The 18708-nt window shown below is 42.1% G+C and overlaps 1 protein-coding gene and 1 non-coding gene across 2 annotated transcripts in view; both read right to left on the bottom strand.

Annotated features, from left to right (window-relative positions):
- The window catches only part of NUP93 (nucleoporin 93), a 138150-nt gene that overhangs the window by 47442 nt on the left and 72000 nt on the right, over window positions 1-18708 (bottom strand). The window contains exon 4 of the mRNA XM_087728545.1: window positions 1930-1992. Within this exon, the coding sequence (XP_087584671.1) occupies window positions 1930-1992 (63 nt within the window). The remainder of the gene's footprint in view (window positions 1-1929; window positions 1993-18708) is intronic.
- LOC148042759 (U6 spliceosomal RNA) lies at window positions 2994-3100 on the bottom strand. Its single transcript, XR_015695081.1, has one exon. It is a non-coding gene; the product is annotated as a U6 spliceosomal RNA (small nuclear RNA).

The following is an 18708-nucleotide window of genomic DNA, read 5'->3' as shown; positions in this document are numbered from 1 at the left end:
GAAAATCTTTTGGGAAAAGTGTATTTTTGAGGTTTGATGGCGAATAATGCCACTTTATTTGAAGTAGTACCACAAACGTATACATCAATGGAAAGATAATTTAATCAAGAATGTAATTCAACAAGGTTTGTTCAATTATCTGTATTCTATGAAAAGTTATAGCCAAATATAGCCAGCAATAAAACCCAGTTAATAGAAGCGATCGTTCAATCTTGGTTTCACATTATAACAGCAGCAGTACTAAAAGACTTGGTTCACTCCATGGGAAGACGCTGTAAGGCCGTAATTCATGCTAAAGGTTAGCCAACTAAATATTAACTGACATGGTGATAATTTTTGTATATCTCATTTCACTTTTCTTCTTTATAACTGCTATTCTAATAGCAAATCCTTCATAAATGTTGCTGCATTACATTCTTTATCTTTCCACTGATATATAATTTTATGGTACTACTCCTCCCAAAAAAGTGGTGTTATTAGCCATCAAACCTCAAAAATACTGTACACTGTTCCCAAAAGGTTTCCACAATTTTGGCAGAATAATTACAAATTAAGAGTTTGAAGGGCAATTTGACTTATGGGCACAGTGCTATTTTATGCTTGGAAAGCAGGTTAAGTTGCTGGATACTGCTTTCCTTGTTAAATCGTGTCTTTCCTCCAGTAGTTTCATTTTACCCAACCACAACCCTGTGACTAGACTGGGCAGAGGAAAAAAAAAAGATATTTTGTCTGAAAGTATGCAGTTCTAGCCAAGCTGCAAAATGCTCGGGGTGCACATATCTGCAGAGGTACCCCATTCCCTAATTTTTTAGCACAAGTTGGTTGAGTCCAATTTCAATTGAGGATCATTATGGATTTCTCCATAAAAATCAAGCTATCTTGCAACCTCGATGTTCTCTTTCCTTTGTCTTAACAGACATCTGTTTCAATAGGATCCTGGCTTTTTGGAAAGGAGTGAAAACATAGCTCTGTGATTTGCATGGGGAGTCCAGAATAATCATCGAATCACAGGGCTGGAAGGAACCTTGGAGGTCTCCTAGACTAACCTCCTGCTCAAGGCAGGAAACTTTATAGGATCCTGGACAAATGATTGTCCAATCTCTTCTTGAAAACCTCCAGTGTTGGAGCACCCATAACTCCGAGAGGCAACCTCTTCCAGTGATTAATTGTTCTCACTGTCAGGAAATTTCTCCTTACTTCTAAGTTGGATCTCTCTTTAACTTTAACTTCCACTCATTGCCCTGCCACTTTGTGCTCTGGAGAATAAGTTAGCCCGCTCTTCTCTAGGGATGACAGCTATTGCGTCCTCCCTAATCCTGCTCTTCAGTAGCCTAAAAGGTAAAGGTTCCTTTCGCACACATGTGTTAGTCGTTCTCAACTCTAGGGGGCAGTGCTCATCTCCGTTTCAAAGCTGAAGAGCCAGCATTGTCCGAAGACGTCTCCGTGGTCATGTGGCTGGCATGACTCAACCCTGGAGGCGCACGAAACGCTGTTACCTTCACACCAAAGGTGGTCCCTATTTTTCTACTTGCATTTTTTACGTGCTTTCGAACTGCTAGGTTCAGATGGATGAACAGATAAATGGATGCATGGATGGATAGAGAGATAGATAAATGGCTGGCTGACTGGCTGGCTGCTGGCTGGCTGGCTGGCTGGCTGAATGGATGGACAGATCAACAGATGGATGGATGGATGGATGGATGGATGGATGGATGGATGGATGGATGGATGGATAAATAGGCAGATAACTAAATGGATGGATGGATGGACAGATCGATGGATGGATGGACAGATGGAAGGATGGATGGATGATGGACAGATAGGCAGATAAATAAATGGATGGATGGATGAACAGATCGATGGACAGATGGACAGAGGAATGGATGGATGAACGGACAGACATTATTTTACATTACTTTCAATACTTACCCGTTTCCTGGACTCTTCAATGGCAGACAGCAAAGCATTGTCCTTTTCATTTTTTAGGAATCCCTGTAGGGAAAAGTACAATTTCCATTAAAAATCAACTTAGCTTGGAAAGGACATTTGGCACTTCCTACAGAGTTGGGGTAAGCTCTGCTGTTAAGGTCAGACAACTTTCAGCTCCCATTTGCTTCAAAGAGAATGTTCTTGAACTTGAGGGGGGGAGAGGAAAACGCCAATAAGCTGAACGGGCACTGAAGTTCATTAGTCTCCTTTCAATAAAGTAAACAATTGGATCCTCTGAACTCTTGGCATCTGAGTCCTGGTTTCATTTTCTCTTATTTCTGGACTTAATTCTGCTCCCTCTTTCCATCGACTTACAAGAACCCCGATGAAAAGCAGGAGGGTGGCTGATGAACAGAGATAATGTCTGCTTAACCAGGTTAAATAAATTTAAAAACTGGAAGAGATTGAACCAGCCAAGGAATCAGCTGCTCCCTTAGATGTACAAATATCTGCAAAAACATATACCTTATAAAATATAACAAATGCCTTGTGTGTCCAATCATACCTGGCCAATAAAGTATTCTATTCTATTCTATAACTGTCAGAGAGCAAGCGGCTGGACTACATTGCTGAAGCAAGAAACAGTCGTAACTAACATTTTACTGAGCAGAGGAGAGTAGGGTAGGGTAGGGAGCAAAGCTGGCTGAGGAATTCTGGGAGTTGAAGTCCACAAGTCTTAAAGTTGCCAACGTTGGAGACCCCTGTTGCACACTGTTGCAGTTATTGTTGGCTTCCTTCCCTTCCATATTGAAAAAAGGAATATGAAAACTGCCTTCAGCTTCAAGGGGTGGCGGGGAAGGCAGGATGTATATGGAATGAAGGATATTAATAATCCAACGTAAGAGGAAAACCAACTTTGAAAACGACAACAAAACAGCTGGGAACACTCAATACAATTAATTCTACAAGTCACTCACACCAAAACTTTGAGAAGGAGGTTATCTGAGGGAGGGACAATGATTTGTCTCTAAAGTTGTCTGAAAAAAATCTATAAGTTTTTTTTTTTTTTAATGGAACGCTTCACGAATTTGCGTGTCATCCTTGCGCAGGGGCCATGCTAATCTTCTCTGTATCGTTCCAATTTTAGTATATGTGCTGCCGAAGCGAGCACAAAATCTATAAGTTTTTGACTACCATTCATGTCCTGTATGATCTAATGGAGATCTCTGATGCTCACTGGCCCAATTGTAACTATATGGATGATGTATCTGGGACCCAAGGAAGTATATTTTATTTTATCCTCCATTTTCCCTTGCTTCCGTGTTTTAAAATGCTTGTTACCCACCAGAATCTCCTTGAGAGCGGGCAGTTATATGGGTAGGTGGGAGGGAGGGAGGGAGGGAGGGAGGGAGGGAGGGAGGGAGGGAGGGAGGGAGGGAGGGAGGAAGGAAGGAAGGAAGGAAGGAAGGAAGGAAGGAAGGAAGGAAGGAAGGAAGGAAGGAAGGAAAAGAGCGGGAAGGAGGGAGGGAGGAAGGAAAGAAAAAGGAGGGAGGGTGAGAGGAAGGAAAAGGAAGGAAAGGGGAAGGAGGGAGGAAAGAGGAGGGAGGGAGGAAGGAAGGAAAAGGGAGGGAGGGAGGGAGGAAGGAAGGATTAACCAGCATAACCAGGGATCATGGGGGATATTGTAAAATTTAGCAGACATTGTAAGCCATTAAGGGAACCATACAAATGTCCAAAAAGCGGGAAAGTAAATGGTGTTCTTCACCTATTGTAGAACCAAAAGTAGCATGTGAACATAGCTGCAACATTCAACTTTCAAAATATTTAGAGGTTGGAGCCGGATTAGATTTTTCAAAGATCAAGTCACTTTCCATCACTGCTTAAGATGCACTGGGGGCATCTCAACAGCTTCTTAAGGAAACTGTAATAAGGAGAGAGGCTCATCGTAACTTGATCTCCTGAAGGATGAGCCGTTTGAGCTGGAGGGTAGGGTTAAACATACCATCAGTTTGGAATCATTGTGCAGCCACAACCCATGCCCATTAATTCTGTTGACCCTTATCTAGCTTGGACAATTAGTTGCTCAGATTTATGGCCAGGCACAAATAACCAGAATCTGGGCAACTAACAGTCCAAGCTAAAATGGTGCTAGATAAGAATTCAATGGAATTCACCGGGGGGGGGGGGGGGGAGCATGGGTCTCTTGTGGCTGTGCAATGATTCCAAACTGATGACACATTTGACCCCACCCTCCATCTCAGCCTGCTCATCTCCTACATCTTCTCTGCAATGGGCAGCCACAGACAGCTGCAGATGGACAATCTGCCCCGTTCTTAGGAAGTAGCACTCAATGGAGTACTCAAATGAAGCAAACAAAATGCTAAAACATTGTGCTATTTATGAAGTTATTTACCAAGCACATCTAAATTATATTAAAGTTAGCAAAATATCAGGTCTCTTCCAACTCTGTTAATTTTTACAATCCCCAAGGAATGTCACAACTTTTGAGCAACCCCTATTGTTTGGAAGTTGAAAGTTGGAAAATTTGACGTGCCCTAAATTCGCTTTTGGAATTTGGGGGGAATTTTTTGGGAAATGGGTTCCAAACCTGGGAATCCTGGCCTCAACAACCTGGATGTCACCCAGAAGATTAAAATGCAAGCATTCAAACAAACACACTTATTCACGCTGCCTCAGAGTACAGGTACTTCCCAAAGATTCACTTCCCGTTTACCTACTTTCGGTAGCATAGCTTATATAATTCAGGAATAGGTTTCATATGTTGCTCACGACTTAAATCCTTTTTTTTTCTTATAATTATTTTTTTCCCCAGTATAAACATACATCCTTTTTTTTCCTTATAATTATTTTTTATTTTTTCCAGTATAAACATACATATTTTATGGACAGTGCATTGACTGGGTCCAAGTCTTTTTTAAGCCACTTAAACAATAGTAATACAAACAGATATACTTCAAATCTTCCAACTTCAACAATATTGGTCTCTTTCCATAATCCTTTATCATTTTTCCAACTGTGCATTTAAACATAAATAACATTTCTTTTTGCCCCATGTTTATTATCCTCCAGCTGAATAATATCATTTAATAGTTTTAAAAATTACTCATTATTCCACCATAACTTCAATGTCCCAAATGGATAAGGTTGTGGATAACACCAATTATTAACAATATTTAATCAATCACGAGAATGTATTTTGAACCCATAATTTATATTCTTTATTCTATTCCTAGATAATGTAATTGTATTAATAATATTAATAATGTGTTAAAAGTATATTGTGAACTCATGACTTAAATCCTAATGTTATTGCACTCTCTAATCTGATTATTTAAATACAGCCACTTGGTGTTTAACAAAGCAATCGGTTGCTGGAATTTGAGAGCTGCGCTTGCAAAATTTCTGTGTTCAATGGTTAATTTTTTTTTTCTTACGGTCCTTAGATCTCTCTTTTAACCACCCCATGGTCCCATTCCCTTTTTCATATGGCTCTTATGATTAATCCACTACCTGCTTTAAGTCTCCTCCTTCCTCTCTGCCACTGATGTGGAGTGAAGCTTTGCGGCCTAAAGATACTAATTTACTGCAAGAGAGTCACGATTTTCTTGGCAATCCTATTCATAGCCTTCAAAGTGACAGTTGAGGGCCAATTAACACTCTACATGGCAGGCAGCTTATCCGTTACTCTGTAGTGGAGGGATGGAGTAAAGCAAAGGAAGGAATTCACATCTCCCAACACGTTGGAGAAGATTCAGTTTGTCACACCCACTTTTAGAATGCTCTGTGTGTGTGTGTGTGTGTGTGTGTGTGTGTGAGAGAGAGAGAGAGAGAGAGAGAGAGAGAGAGAGGGAGGGAGAAAGGGAGGAAGGGAGAGGGAGGGGGAGGGAGGGGGAGGGGGAGAGAGAGAGAGAGAGGGAGGGAGGGGAGAGAGAGAGAGAGAGTCTTAAAATACTCTTATATATAGTTACAGGTATACATTCACGTAGTTATTGTTCTTATTTATCTTTAACACTTTTACATATTTGTTTTTCCATATAAAAGGTTAAAATACACATTCTGAGTTGCTTTGCTTACCATCCCATACACCTATTTTGTATTATCGCCAACCTATTTTTTCTTTTCTCCCTCCCTCCTTCTCTACTTCCGTCCTTCCTCCTCTCCTTTCCCTTGCCTCTCCCCTACTCCTCTCTTCCTCCTCCTACCCTCTCTCCTTCTCTTTCTATCCCTTCCCTCCTCCCCCTCCTTCCCCTTTCCTTCTTCCCTTGCCTCTGCCCTACTCCTCTCTTCCTCTTCCCCCTCCTACCCTCTCTCCTTCTCTTTCTATCCCTTCCCTCCTTCCTCTCCTTTCCTCTTTCTTCCTTCTCCCCCCGTTCCTCTCTTTTCCTCTCCTCCTCTCTTCCTTTCCTTTTCTGTTGAAGAAAAAAACAACATTTTTAAAATGTACTATAGCTTTTAATGATATGACAAGATTTAAGCTGGGTGATTCAGATGTAGATTATTTTCAAACCTGTACAAGTGCAAAATGCAAACAGAACAAGCCACAATATGTCCCAATGGTGCTTTTTTCCCCCCAAGAGGCAACTGGATTTTCCGGGGGTGGGTGATGTTCCTTTGAAGACATTTCTCTTCTCATCTCAGAAGCTCCTTCAACTGTCAGAGCTGAAGAAGCTTCTTGGATGAGCAGCAAAACGTCTTCAAAGAAAAAACAGAAAGTCCCAGTCCTCTCTTGAAAAAAAAGCACCTTTGGGGACAACCATGACCTGGATGATGGAGAATCTCCATAAAGCCTCCATATAGTTTGATGAGAGCTCATAAATTCCAAAACTTAGAATCAATTAAAAAAAAAATGATCTCATGACGGCTCTTCATCCTTCTCATCCATTGGATGGAAGAATACCGATAATCCTCGACTTACAACCACTTGTTTAGTGATTTGGTATGAAGTTACAACAGCACCCCAAAAAAGTGACTTATCACTGTTTTTCACTTTTAACAATTGTTGCAGCATCCCAGGGTCACGTGATCAAAATTTGGGTGCTTGGCTACGGGTTCGTATCGCGATGATGGTTACGGTGTCCTGGAGTTACGTGATCATGTCTCTCCCCCCACCCAAAAAAAACCTTTCTGACAAGTAAAGTCAACGGGGAAGCCAGCTTCACTCATGTTACTAACTGAACAATGGTAGTGATTCGCTTAAAAACTGTGGCAAGGAAAGTGGTAAAATGGGGGCAAAACTCACTGAACAAATTTTTCACTTAGCCGACAGAAATTCCGGGCTCGATTGGGGTCACTTTTTCAATGCTGTTGTAACTTTGAATAGTCACCGTTGTAAGTCGAGGACTACCTATACATAGTCCCACACATGATTGAACTACATTTTTTTTAAAAAAAATGAATATATAAAGAACAGTTTCTCCTTTTCGGAAGGGGGGTGGGTGGGGTGGAGATGCCAACAGAGGCAAAGTTAGGCATTTACTGAATTATTATTATTATTCTTTGCCATCATTGATAGGATGACACGGAGCAGATGAACAGGCCCATCGAGGAGCGAAGAAGAGTCATGTGCAGGGATGGTATTCACTTACCTTCCCTACCGGTTTGCAAATATGAGCGCAGGCGAACGCACTTTGCTTGCATGAGCCCCGTGCGCGCATGCACTCAGCCTTCTGCGTGCACGTTTTGTGCCTAAATGTGACAGCATAGAGCCACCCGCCCCAGCCCACCTGTGATTTCCACTACCGGTTCGGAAAAAAACAAAACAGGGGTCTATCCAGAGAGCAGGGGGCACGGTGGCTCAGTGGCTAAGACACTGAGCTTGTTGATCAGAAAGGTTGGCTGTTCGGCAGTTTGAATCCCTTGCGCCGCGTAATGGAGTGAGCTCCCATTACTTGTCCCAGCTTCTACCAACCTAGCAGTTCATCACATCAAAAATGCAAGTAGAAAAAAATAGGAACCACCTTTGGTGGGAAGGTAACAGTGTTCTATGCGCCTTTGGCATTTAGTTATGCCGACCATATGACCACAGAAACGTCTTCAGACACAACTGGCTCTTCAGCTTTGAAACGGAGATGAGCCCTGCCCCCTAGAGTCGGGAATGACTAGCACATATGTGCGAGGGGAACCTTTACTATCCAGAGAGCAAAGCCTTTAAAATCTTCTGGTCTACAACACTCAGTCACACTGGTCACCAGAGTGCAATTTTCCCATTACAGCAATATTTATGGGCTTTTTAAGAGCAATTGCTGCAATTATCTTTCAATCCGTACCGGATAGATGATTTCTTCAAACAAAACATTTCCCTTTGTTTTCATTTGCTGTGGATGCATTTCCTCTTTAGCAATAGGCAACAGGCCACTCTTAACAGGATTTAGAAAAAGGCAACGCCATCCAGAATAACTGGGTTTAAATTTTAGCGTCACAGGGTAGGAATGATTGTCTCTGCATTGTTTCGAAGGGGCTTTGAAGTCTTCGACAGTCTTCTTTATGTGCATAAATGCTAATTCGACCATATGTAGCCAGCTAGCGTAGTAAGAGCTGCTTCTCCTGATTACATTTTTCATCTAATTTTATCTGTACTCTTGTAAGATGCATGCAAATAAAATAGCCGTGCGAGGCATTCATTCCTTATGTATTGGCCTGCTCAGCTCCCGAATCTTTAGAAAATTGAACAAAAATAAAAAAACTGAAACCCAGAGCTACCGAGAGATTGAAATGTTTTGCTGGACGGGAATCCTGAAAAGGTCATTTCTCGAAAAGGTCAGCAAGGTCTGATGAGAGGGGAAGAATCTGAAGCGTCCTTGGAAAAGAAACACCCGAGATTTTGATGTGATGGCATTTCTCTTTCGGGTTGATTAAAATGCAGATGAGTTGCTTGCCTCCCTAATGGCATCTGAAGGGGCCATAGACAATCATCCAGGAAATAAATGGACCCTCAATTAGAATTAGACAGTATATATGCTTTTTATGTCCAATTTTTCAAAGGAAAAAAATTAGTTAGTTACTAGTTGTCTGCTGATATGCACTGTCGACTCACATCTGCAAAATAAGTGATATAATTCCGAGGAAAATCTTTTAAACCAAGATTTACAACTGTGAAGAGAAATGTGAAGCCAGATTAGACTTCAAATTTGATTAGGATCCTTTTCTATCTATCTATCTATCTATCTATCTATCTATCTATCTATCTATCTATCTATCTATCTATGGTACCCACTTACCTATCATCTATCATCCATTTATCTGTCTGTCTGTCTGCCTGCCTGCCTTTCTGTCTGTCTATCTATCCATCATATTTCTATCATCTCTCTCATCTATCTATCTATCTATCTATCTATCTATCTATCTATCTATCTATCTATCATATCTATCTATATCTATTCATCCATGCATTCATGCATTCATCCATCCATCTATCACCTTAAATAGACAGATCACCATTATCATCTATCATCAATCTTTCTCTTCTTCCTTCTATCACCTATCTATCTATCTATCTATCTATCTATCTATCTATCTATCTATCCATCTATCATCTATCTCCATCACCTTAAATAGATAGATCAATCACCATTATCATCTATCATCCATCTCTCTCTCTTTCTCTCTTTTTCTCTCTCTCTCTCATATCTATCTCTATCACCTTAAATAGATCTATCACCATTATCATCTAATAACCATATCCATTCATCCATCTATCTATCTTCTTCCTTCTATCACCTATCTATCACTATCATCCATCCATCTAATTCATATGCCACTCATTTTGCCAATTTTGCCATTTTCTAGTCGGCTTACAAGGTAAAAACACCAATGAAAGGCATTAAAATATTAAAGCAATGGATATTAACATTAAAATGAACAAAGATGGCTAAGGAAGCAAGCAAAATACAAATAAGAAGGAGGTAAAAAAAAAATCCCATCCACCAGCACCTCCAGTATGGAACGGCTCCATCGGGACCCCAAGTCAATGGGCAGAGTCAGGTTTGAAGACCTTCCTGGAAAGGGTCGTTTTCTTTAGCATCGCCAGATTTTCGAGTTAAAAAAACACCAACAACTTGTGGCGCGTAAAATCAGTCTGAGCAAACTATCCATGGAGTTTTTAGGATGTCAGTTGCACCACCAGAAATGCAGGCCGTGCTTGTGAGATAAAGATCTAAGTTGATCCAAAAAGGAGACCTGTTTGCCTCTCGGGGGACACCCACAATTTAAGCACCTGCAGGGTATTACAGTGACTTGGGGACTGGCAACTTGTTACATCTGCAAGATAACAATTGGATTATAAAATACACCTACTGTTGTGGCCCGCCAGCAGAAGTGACTGCAGAGTTAGACAGTGAGGAGGTTGGGGAGGAGCATGGGCCAGACCTGGAGGCTGGGGAAGGCTCTGATGGGGGCTCTGCGTCAGAGGCAGAGAAGGGGCCGAGGCCATCTGGCAGTGATCAGCTGCCTTCGGAGCTAGACAGCAGTGAGACAGAGGAACAGCTGGAGCTTGTTCCCAGGGTGCGCATGCACAGAGCTGCCAGAAGAAAAGAATGACTCAGAAATCAGGGTAGACGTGGGAGTAAAGTCACAGGTGGAAGGTGATTGGGGCCATCTCATAGGAAATAAAAGAGGAGCAAAAGGGGAGTGGGCTTTTACAGGAAACAATTCATTCGTTCGATTCATTTCAAGAGTGTGAAGATCTGTCCGTGACTCTCAGAGACTCTGTGCCCAGTCTTTCCTTGCACAGCACCTCATTTGGGAAATATTGACATGGCAACTTTCCAAAATAGATAAGGTCTGTGGTCATAAATTCACCTTTGAAAGACTGTTTGCCAAGCCTTTGCTGAATGTGAATGAGAGGAATTCACGTTCGTTTAATAAAAGGGGTTTTGTCAGGACCAGGACTCTGCCTGGTGCTTTTTGGGGAAGCCTAGGTAAGAACACCTACAGTCCCCTACTTCTTTTAGCATTCGAACCGCCTGTGCCATGAGAGGGGCAGAAGCTGTGTAGTAGATTATTTTAAGGGGAAGGGAAGGACATGATGGAGCAACAGCGGCCTGGATCTCAGTGCGCAGAGCCAACCCACTGTTTGACAGAGCAGCGTTTTCCAAAGCAGGGCAGCATAGCAGTGGGCGAAACAGAAAGCATGCTTGCTGATCCTTGCAAGGGATCTCTATAACAGCAATTCAAGGACGGAATCAAAAAAATAATAATTATCCCCGATTCACGCAAGACATGAAGCTATATAAACTGCTGAAGGTGAAGCCAGTGGGCAGGTGTCATCGTGGCTTGACGTTGCTCTAAAGCAGAAGTGTCAAACTCAAGGCCCAGGAGCTGGATCCGGCCCACGGGTTGTTTAGATCTGCCCATGGGGACCATTCTGGAAACAGCAAAGGACAGGCGAAAAATATGAAAAATATGATATGAGTCGCTGTGGCGCAGTGGTTAGAGTGCAGTACTGCAGGATATTTCTGCTGCATGCCAGCTGCCTGCAATTTAGCAATTCAAATCTCACCAGTCTCAAGGTTACAGCCATTCACTTGGTGACTCTTTGAAGTTGCAATGTCATAGAAAAAAGTGACTTACAACCCTCCTACTCTTGAATTCAACAGCTGTGGTGGTGCAGTGGTTAGAATGCAGTATTGCAAGCTAATTCTGCTGACTGTCAGCAGTTCGATCCTGACCGTCTCAAGTTTGGCTCAGCCTTCCGTCCTTCCAAGGTGGGTAAAACGAGGACCCAGATTGTTGGGGGCAAGAGGCTGACTCTGTAAACCACTTAGAGAGGGCTGTAAAGCAGTATAGAAGTCTAAGTGCTATTGCTATCCCAAGAATTCTCAAAGGCTGGATCACATCAAGCCATGCTTTGAAGTTACCCTTTACCAGCTTATAGCAGTTCTGTGCAGGTAGTCCTCGACTTACAACCATTCGTTTAGTGACTATTCGAAGTTCCAACTGCATTGAAAAAAGGGACAGATGATTTTTTCCCCATTTATGACCGTTACAGCATGGTTACATGGTCATAATCCAGGGGCTTGGCAACTGGCGTGATTTAGGAGAGTTGCACTGTCCCGAGGTCATGTGATTATCATCTGTGTAATTTTTCCAGCTGGTTTCCGACAAAAAAAAAAAGCCAGATTAACAGAACAGAATAGCAGAGTTGGAAGGGACCTTGGAGGTCTTCTAGTCCAACACCTCCCCTGCTCAGAGAGGAATCCCTATACCATTTCAGACACATGATTGTCCAAGTCAATGGAGAAAGCTGGATTCGTGTCGCTCGCTGAACAACTGCAGTGATTTGCTTAACAACCGTGGCAAAAAGATCATAAAATGGGACACAACCCCCTTAACTTGCTCAGCAACAGAAATTTTGGGCTCAATGGTGGTCGTAACCCAAGGACTACATGCATATGTCAGGCCTGGAAGCCATCTTTTGCCTTGGGCCTTCCAGCCTGCCACATTTACTGCTGTGGGAAAATGGGAGGGGGGATTATATGGCGTATGGGAGAGATATAGTCAAAATAACATTCCTTTCTCAGAGAGTCAAGGACGTCTTGCACTGCAGCTGCAATGGTGTGCCTGGGAGGCATCTCGTTGGGACGGTGCCTGACTGGACCATGTGACGGACATGTGGGTGCTGGGCAAGGGCTTGGACTTTCATTTGGGTGGGGATAACCTGGAAACTCTCAGATTCGGGTTTCCCCAGATGTGCCAATAGGACATCTCTAATAAAACGGAACTTTGAGAAACCTCAAGCCTCGGAGTCTTCTTTCGTTGGAGGTGTTACTTGGATCCCTGACAACACATTTTACTGCATGGTCTCTCTCCCTCTCTCCCCCCGTCTTTCTCTCGTGCTTAGTAAGCAGTGGCTCAGTGGCTAAGACACTGAGCTTGTTAATCAGAAAGTTCGGCAATTTTGCAGTTCGAATCCCTAGCACCACGTAATGGAGTAAGCTCCCGTTACCTGTCCCAGCTTCTGCCAACCTAGCAGTTCGAAAGCATGTAAAAAATACAAGTAGAAAAATAGGGACCATCTTTAGTGGGAAAGTAACAGTGCTCTGTGTGCCTTCGGCGTTGAGTCATGCTGGCCACATGACCACGGAGACGTCTTCGGACAGTGCTGGCTCTTTGGCTTTGAAACAGAGATGAGCACTGCCCCCTAGAGTCGGGAACGACTAGCACAGACATGCGAGGGTAACCTTTACCTTTAAACAACGTATTATCTGAGTCAATTTACAAACATACAGCAATAGCAGAAGTAACAGCCTTTACTTACATATAATGATATTCTTCCAGTTTCTAATTTCTGCCTTTATTATCTAACCATTGGTAAAACAAGTCCCAAGTGAAAAAGTATCCTGTGTGTTCTTTGTCCTTTATTTTTAGTGTTTGCCTATCCATTTCCACCCAGTCTAATATTTTTCTAATTATATTTTCCTCCGCAGGGGTTTCCTCATTTTTCCAATATTGTGCAAATACCACTGCCATCAAAACAGGTAATATTAAATATACTTTATCATATTTTTCTGGCAGTATAGCTAACAAAAAATTACTCTGCCAAAACTGCTGTTTTTGTTTTAAATGATTCTTATAAAACTAGAGGGAAGAAAATACTTTGATGAATTAAAGGCAATAATTTTGAAATATCGGAGGTAGTGCTCTTTGTTGTGTCTCGTTGTGACTCTGCCTTGCAGCATTTACAAAGGACCCAGCCGTTCCTAAACCCCTTATAAACGGTCCATGTCTCCCTATTTGCTCTAACCCTAACCACAAAATCATCCCTTAAGGAAGAAAAAAGGAAAGAAAGCAAGGGGAAGAAACAGAACCTAGATGATATATTATTAAATGAGAAAGGGGGGGAAATAGATAAGAAAGTACTAAATATACAAGTATATATTCAAGAGAGCGATATAAGGGGGGGGGAAACATAGGATAGATTAGCAAAGGTAAGGGAATAAGGAATGATACTAAAATATATTTGGGTTTGTACAATCCCAAGAACACATAGACATACAATCCATACACACACATACAATACATACACATACAATCCCAAGAAAACATAAACTGAGATTTGAAAGAGACACGTGTAACAACAAAAAAAGAAAGGGAGAGAGGAGGAGAGAACGAGAGGAAGAAGTAAGGAGAGGAGGGTGGAAGGGAGAGAAAGAGAAGGAGAGATGGTAGGAAGGGGAAAAGGAAGAATAGGAGTGGGAGAAAGGCAAGGGAAGAAGGAAGGGGAAGGAGAGGAGGAAGGAAGTAGAGAAGGGAGGGAGGGAGAAAAGAAAGGGAGAATAAGGTGGTGTTACAACAGGCGGAAGGGATGGTAAATAAAGCAATCCAAACTGTATATTATAACCTATTAAATAGAATAACAAATGTATAAGAATGTAAATAAGAATAACAATTATGTGAATGTATACTTACAATGGTATATAAGAGAATAAAAAATAAAAAACCGTTTTAAAAAAAGGAAGAAAAGGGATGAAGATGGCTTCAAATTTTCAGAAAGCGTAAGCAAGACACCCTGCAGCTCAGGCACCGCACAAGGAATGGCTCCCTCGTTGGGTGGGTAGGGAGCTCCCACATCCCCGCCCACCTCATTCGCAGATGCTCAGCCTCTCCTTACCTTGGAATGGTCAGACAGTAGGGAGACATACATGACTATGATGGCTCTCTTAGATATAAAATTGGTCTTTGACTTACAACCACAATTGGGAGCAGAATTTTCATCGTTAAGCAAAGCGGGTTGTTCATTGAGCCGCGGACAATTTTACGATCATTTTGGCCACATTTGCGAAGCAAATCCCTGCAATTAAGTGAGTCGGGCCGTCATTAAGCAAATCCGATTTCCTCCCCCGTCGACTTGGCATTTTGCGAGCTGAAATGGTGATTGCATGACCCTGGAATGATTTCGATCGTGTAACTGTGAGGATGCTGCACTTGTCGTACGTGCGAGGACAGCAATAGCACTTAGACTTATATACCGCTTCGTAGGGCTTCCCAGCCCTTTCTAAGCAGTTGACAGAGTCAGCCTCTTGCCCCCAACAATCTGGATCCTCATTTTACCCACCTCGGAAGGATGGAAGGCTGAGCCAAACTTGAGACGGTCAGGATCGAACTGCTGAGAGTCAGCAGAATTAGCCTGCAATTCTGCATTCTAACCACTGCGCCACAGCAGCTGTTGATTGTAAGAGTAGGAGGGCTGTAAGTCACTTTTTTCTATGACATTGCAACTTCAAAGAGTCACCAAGTGAATGGCGGTAACCTATCAAGACTCCTCAGCTTAATCCTGCTACTGTATAAGACAGTGATGTCAAACCCATGACACGCACATAAAAAGTGACACATTGTCAAGATTTGGGTGGCACGCCAGCATTTACTACCACCCAACAATGACTGTACTCAAAAAATGCATCCTGTTCTCGTGCAATTTTTGGAGGCCGTGTGTAAAAGAAGCGTGCTCTCCAGACCCTCCCAAAATGATTTCACGCATGTTTCATTTTCACGTTTCAATCATTTCACATTTCGTTATATTATATGTAACACCACGCAGGATGGTGGGTTGTATATTTTTTTTCAAATAAACGAATAAACGAATAAATATGTTTTTTTAAAAACTGTTTCTCTTTTGTTTGGGGGGGTGGGCGGGTGCACATGAGAAGAGACCAGCAGGATTGAGTTGGGCGTTTTCCCGAATTTTTGACAAGCTGAGCGCAAAAAGTTATCTATATTATATATATATAAAGAGCTCAGAATTCGAGCAGTCTGTTTTCAGCCAAGAAGGGCTCGGACCGTTGAGAACAAGGGGACCAAATTGGTTGGGCAGTCGAGTGCATCATTTCACGGGACATTTCGCTGCAGGAAAGATGTAGCGAAAGGAAGAAGGGGGCGCTAAATGGTCAGCACTGGTGACATTCTTGGATGGCGCCTGAAGCCATTTTGTTTCTTTTATTTTATTCACTGATTTTATCTAAGCTGCCTTCGGAGGCTTTTGGGGGGGTGGGAAGGGGAGTGAAGGTAGGATCAGAACGCTTAAAACAGATTTGTTTTATAGGCTAATTAAACTCCCTGCTCTCACTTAGGCAAAATTGATAACATTATTCAGTCTCTGATCGTCTCCGCCTCCTCGCAATTTTGTTCAGGCGGCATTCCCACCGATTTTGATAAATAAAACCAATAAATTAATGTTTGCAGTGGGTGAGTGGGGCATACAAAATGCCTGCTAAGGATTTATTTAGAAGCCATTGTTTGACTCTACTCCAGGAGTTTAGTTCTGCATTGATACTCTGCTAAAAGGAATAATAAGGTTATTTATTTCTTCGGTTTCTTTGTGAATTTGGGTGCCAGACGCTACTGCTCACATCTGAATTTTCTCCCACAAAAAATAGCCTTATGAGGAAGGCAGAAGCTCTGGGATGAGACATTATAATTCTAAACGAAAGGAATGGTATTCCAAAGAAGGAGTTGTGTAAATATTTTAAAAGGCAAAACATAAATATGTTTCACCAACGATCCCACTTTCTACTTTTCTCAGTGCTTGAGAACTTCAAAACTTCACTTATGTTTGCTGCTTGAAATTAAAAAAAGGAAAGATAAAGAATTTGTCTACTACAGAATAACAAAATAACAGAATTGGAAGGGACCTTGGAGGTCTTCTAGTCCAACCCCCTGCTCAAGCAGGAGAACCTATACCATTTCAGACGAATGGATGTCTTGTCTCTTTTTAAAAGCCTCCAGTGATGGGGAATCCACAATTGGGCTGGAGGTTTGGAGTCCCATTCTTAAATTTTAATCCATGGCCAAATCTGAATTTGGGATTAATATGAAGCTAAATTCAGGGTAAATCCACATAAAACAATATTATCAGAACAAAGTAAGTTATTAACCAAAATTCCATTGCAGCTTTCCAGCTGGTTCAGAAATTTCTGAACCATTCTAAAATTTCTCAGGAATAAACTGTTCTGAGTTGAGATATTAAATGTTTTTAGCATTAGCTTCATCCGTTTTAAAGGTTGTGAAATGTCTCATAACCCTGTAACCCATGCTCTGTACACAGAAAAATGCAAAGTGATAAAAAACAATGCTTCATATTTTCTGAACTAGCCATCCTGGCATTCATATTATACTTTCCACCAAATACATGTTTTATGAATGGCCACAAAATATCATCCTTGGGCAAATGCCCAGGCGTAATTAGCACTTCCTCAGATTTCTCCAGCCAAACAATAATAGTGATAGAAGGGATAACCATTTGATTTATAAGGCTGCTAATCAAAATTAATTCAAGGAAATCCAACCAATTCCCATCACATTAATCAATGCACTTTCTCAGAAGTGGGAAATGCCAGAACTAGACTAAATAATTTTAGTCTAGTCCCAGGAATCATTCCCCACCAACAAGATTTAAAAGTTTTCTCTTATTTTATTTATTTATTTATTTATTAAAAGGAATTCTTTCTGAATCCGGAGCCAACAGGATCCGAACTAATCAGAGCATCTTTCTCTAAATGAGCAGGGGGAACGCCCTAAATCAGCTCAAGTCTTTTTGTGATGCCATTTTATGGCGTTGTGCTGCCATTTTAGTAGTAGAGTTACCCAGGGGAGGGTATGGAAGGGGGGGGGGGGAAGAGAGAAAAGAAAGAAAAATCATCTCCTTTTGCAAGCTTCTCCAGTTTATTTCGTTCCTGCTGGTTATGTTGAGTTCTGCACTTGAAGTTTGCAGGGCACAAAGTCAACGACAGATCGACAAGGACCCCGCCTTAATTCTCCGCAGTCGAGATAGTTTAGAGACATGTGGAAATGCCCTTTTTATGCAGGTATGTAGAAAATGGAAGGACCACTCTCCCCCACTGCCCCACCCTAGACCACCATAAAAGCAGGTCGTCTTTCTTGAAGAAGGAAGAAAAAGGAAAAAATATGGACTTGCTTTCTCTCATTCCTTGCTTCCAATCCGGAAGAAACAGTTATCAAATTTTACTAGGGGCCTTTGTTTCTTTGTTCCACAGTTTAGATGCCAACAAGTTAGCTGTTTCAGGAAATCTTGGGTGCTCTTCGGTGAGATGCCAATGGATCAAAGCCTGACTTTGCCGTTCCCTTGTGGTAGGTTTGACCCGAGGGATGGGTATAGCACACCCTACTATTTCGTTTTATTTTATTTGGAAGCCCACCCACTCAAGCCATTAACGCTGCATCCAGACCCTCCGCTCAATTTCTGAGATTTAAAAGGCAATGGATGCCTCTTCGTTCTCTGCCATGTCACTCCCACTTTTATTTTTTTAAGACCGAGCTCTTTGGGTGTTCTCTCTGTAAGGAAGACTTTGGCACTTTTTATTAAAATAAAAAAGTACAAATGACTTCTACAGGCTGATTTTGATAGCACAGGCGTGTTCTTGCACGTGGGCAGGTTCAGAACTTCACATCACCCCCATCCACTTAAACATATCACACGTAGGTGCTCCATGCTCATTTCCCCCCCACCTTGCCCATCCTACCCACTCGTTCACCAAGAGATGCTTGGATTCCCTTAAGCTTCAAAGCTTATGGCTGTTTTAAATAGGATGCTTCATTTTCCCTCGGAGCCCAGGGTTAACCTGTTTGCAGTGGAAGCATTCGAGATTTTTGTGAAACGGAAGATTGGCATGGTGTGTCGTTTCCCCCACAGCCCCCCGCCGCCGCAACCCCCCCCCCTCAAATCACCAGCACCATGTACATCTCAAGTGCTCAGCATCTGCACACTGACTGGGCAACGCCTGTGATTCCGTGAAACCTCCTTTGACA

Source organism: Thamnophis sirtalis, unplaced genomic scaffold (genome assembly GCF_051295495.1).
Source record: "Thamnophis sirtalis isolate CommonGarterSnake01/CBP01778 unplaced genomic scaffold, rThaSir2_p1.2 scaffold_14, whole genome shotgun sequence".
NCBI classification, from domain to species: Eukaryota; Metazoa; Chordata; class Lepidosauria; order Squamata; family Natricidae; genus Thamnophis; species Thamnophis sirtalis.
The sequence above is the reverse complement of the archived record's forward strand: the minus strand, read 5'-3'. Positions and strand labels throughout refer to the sequence as shown.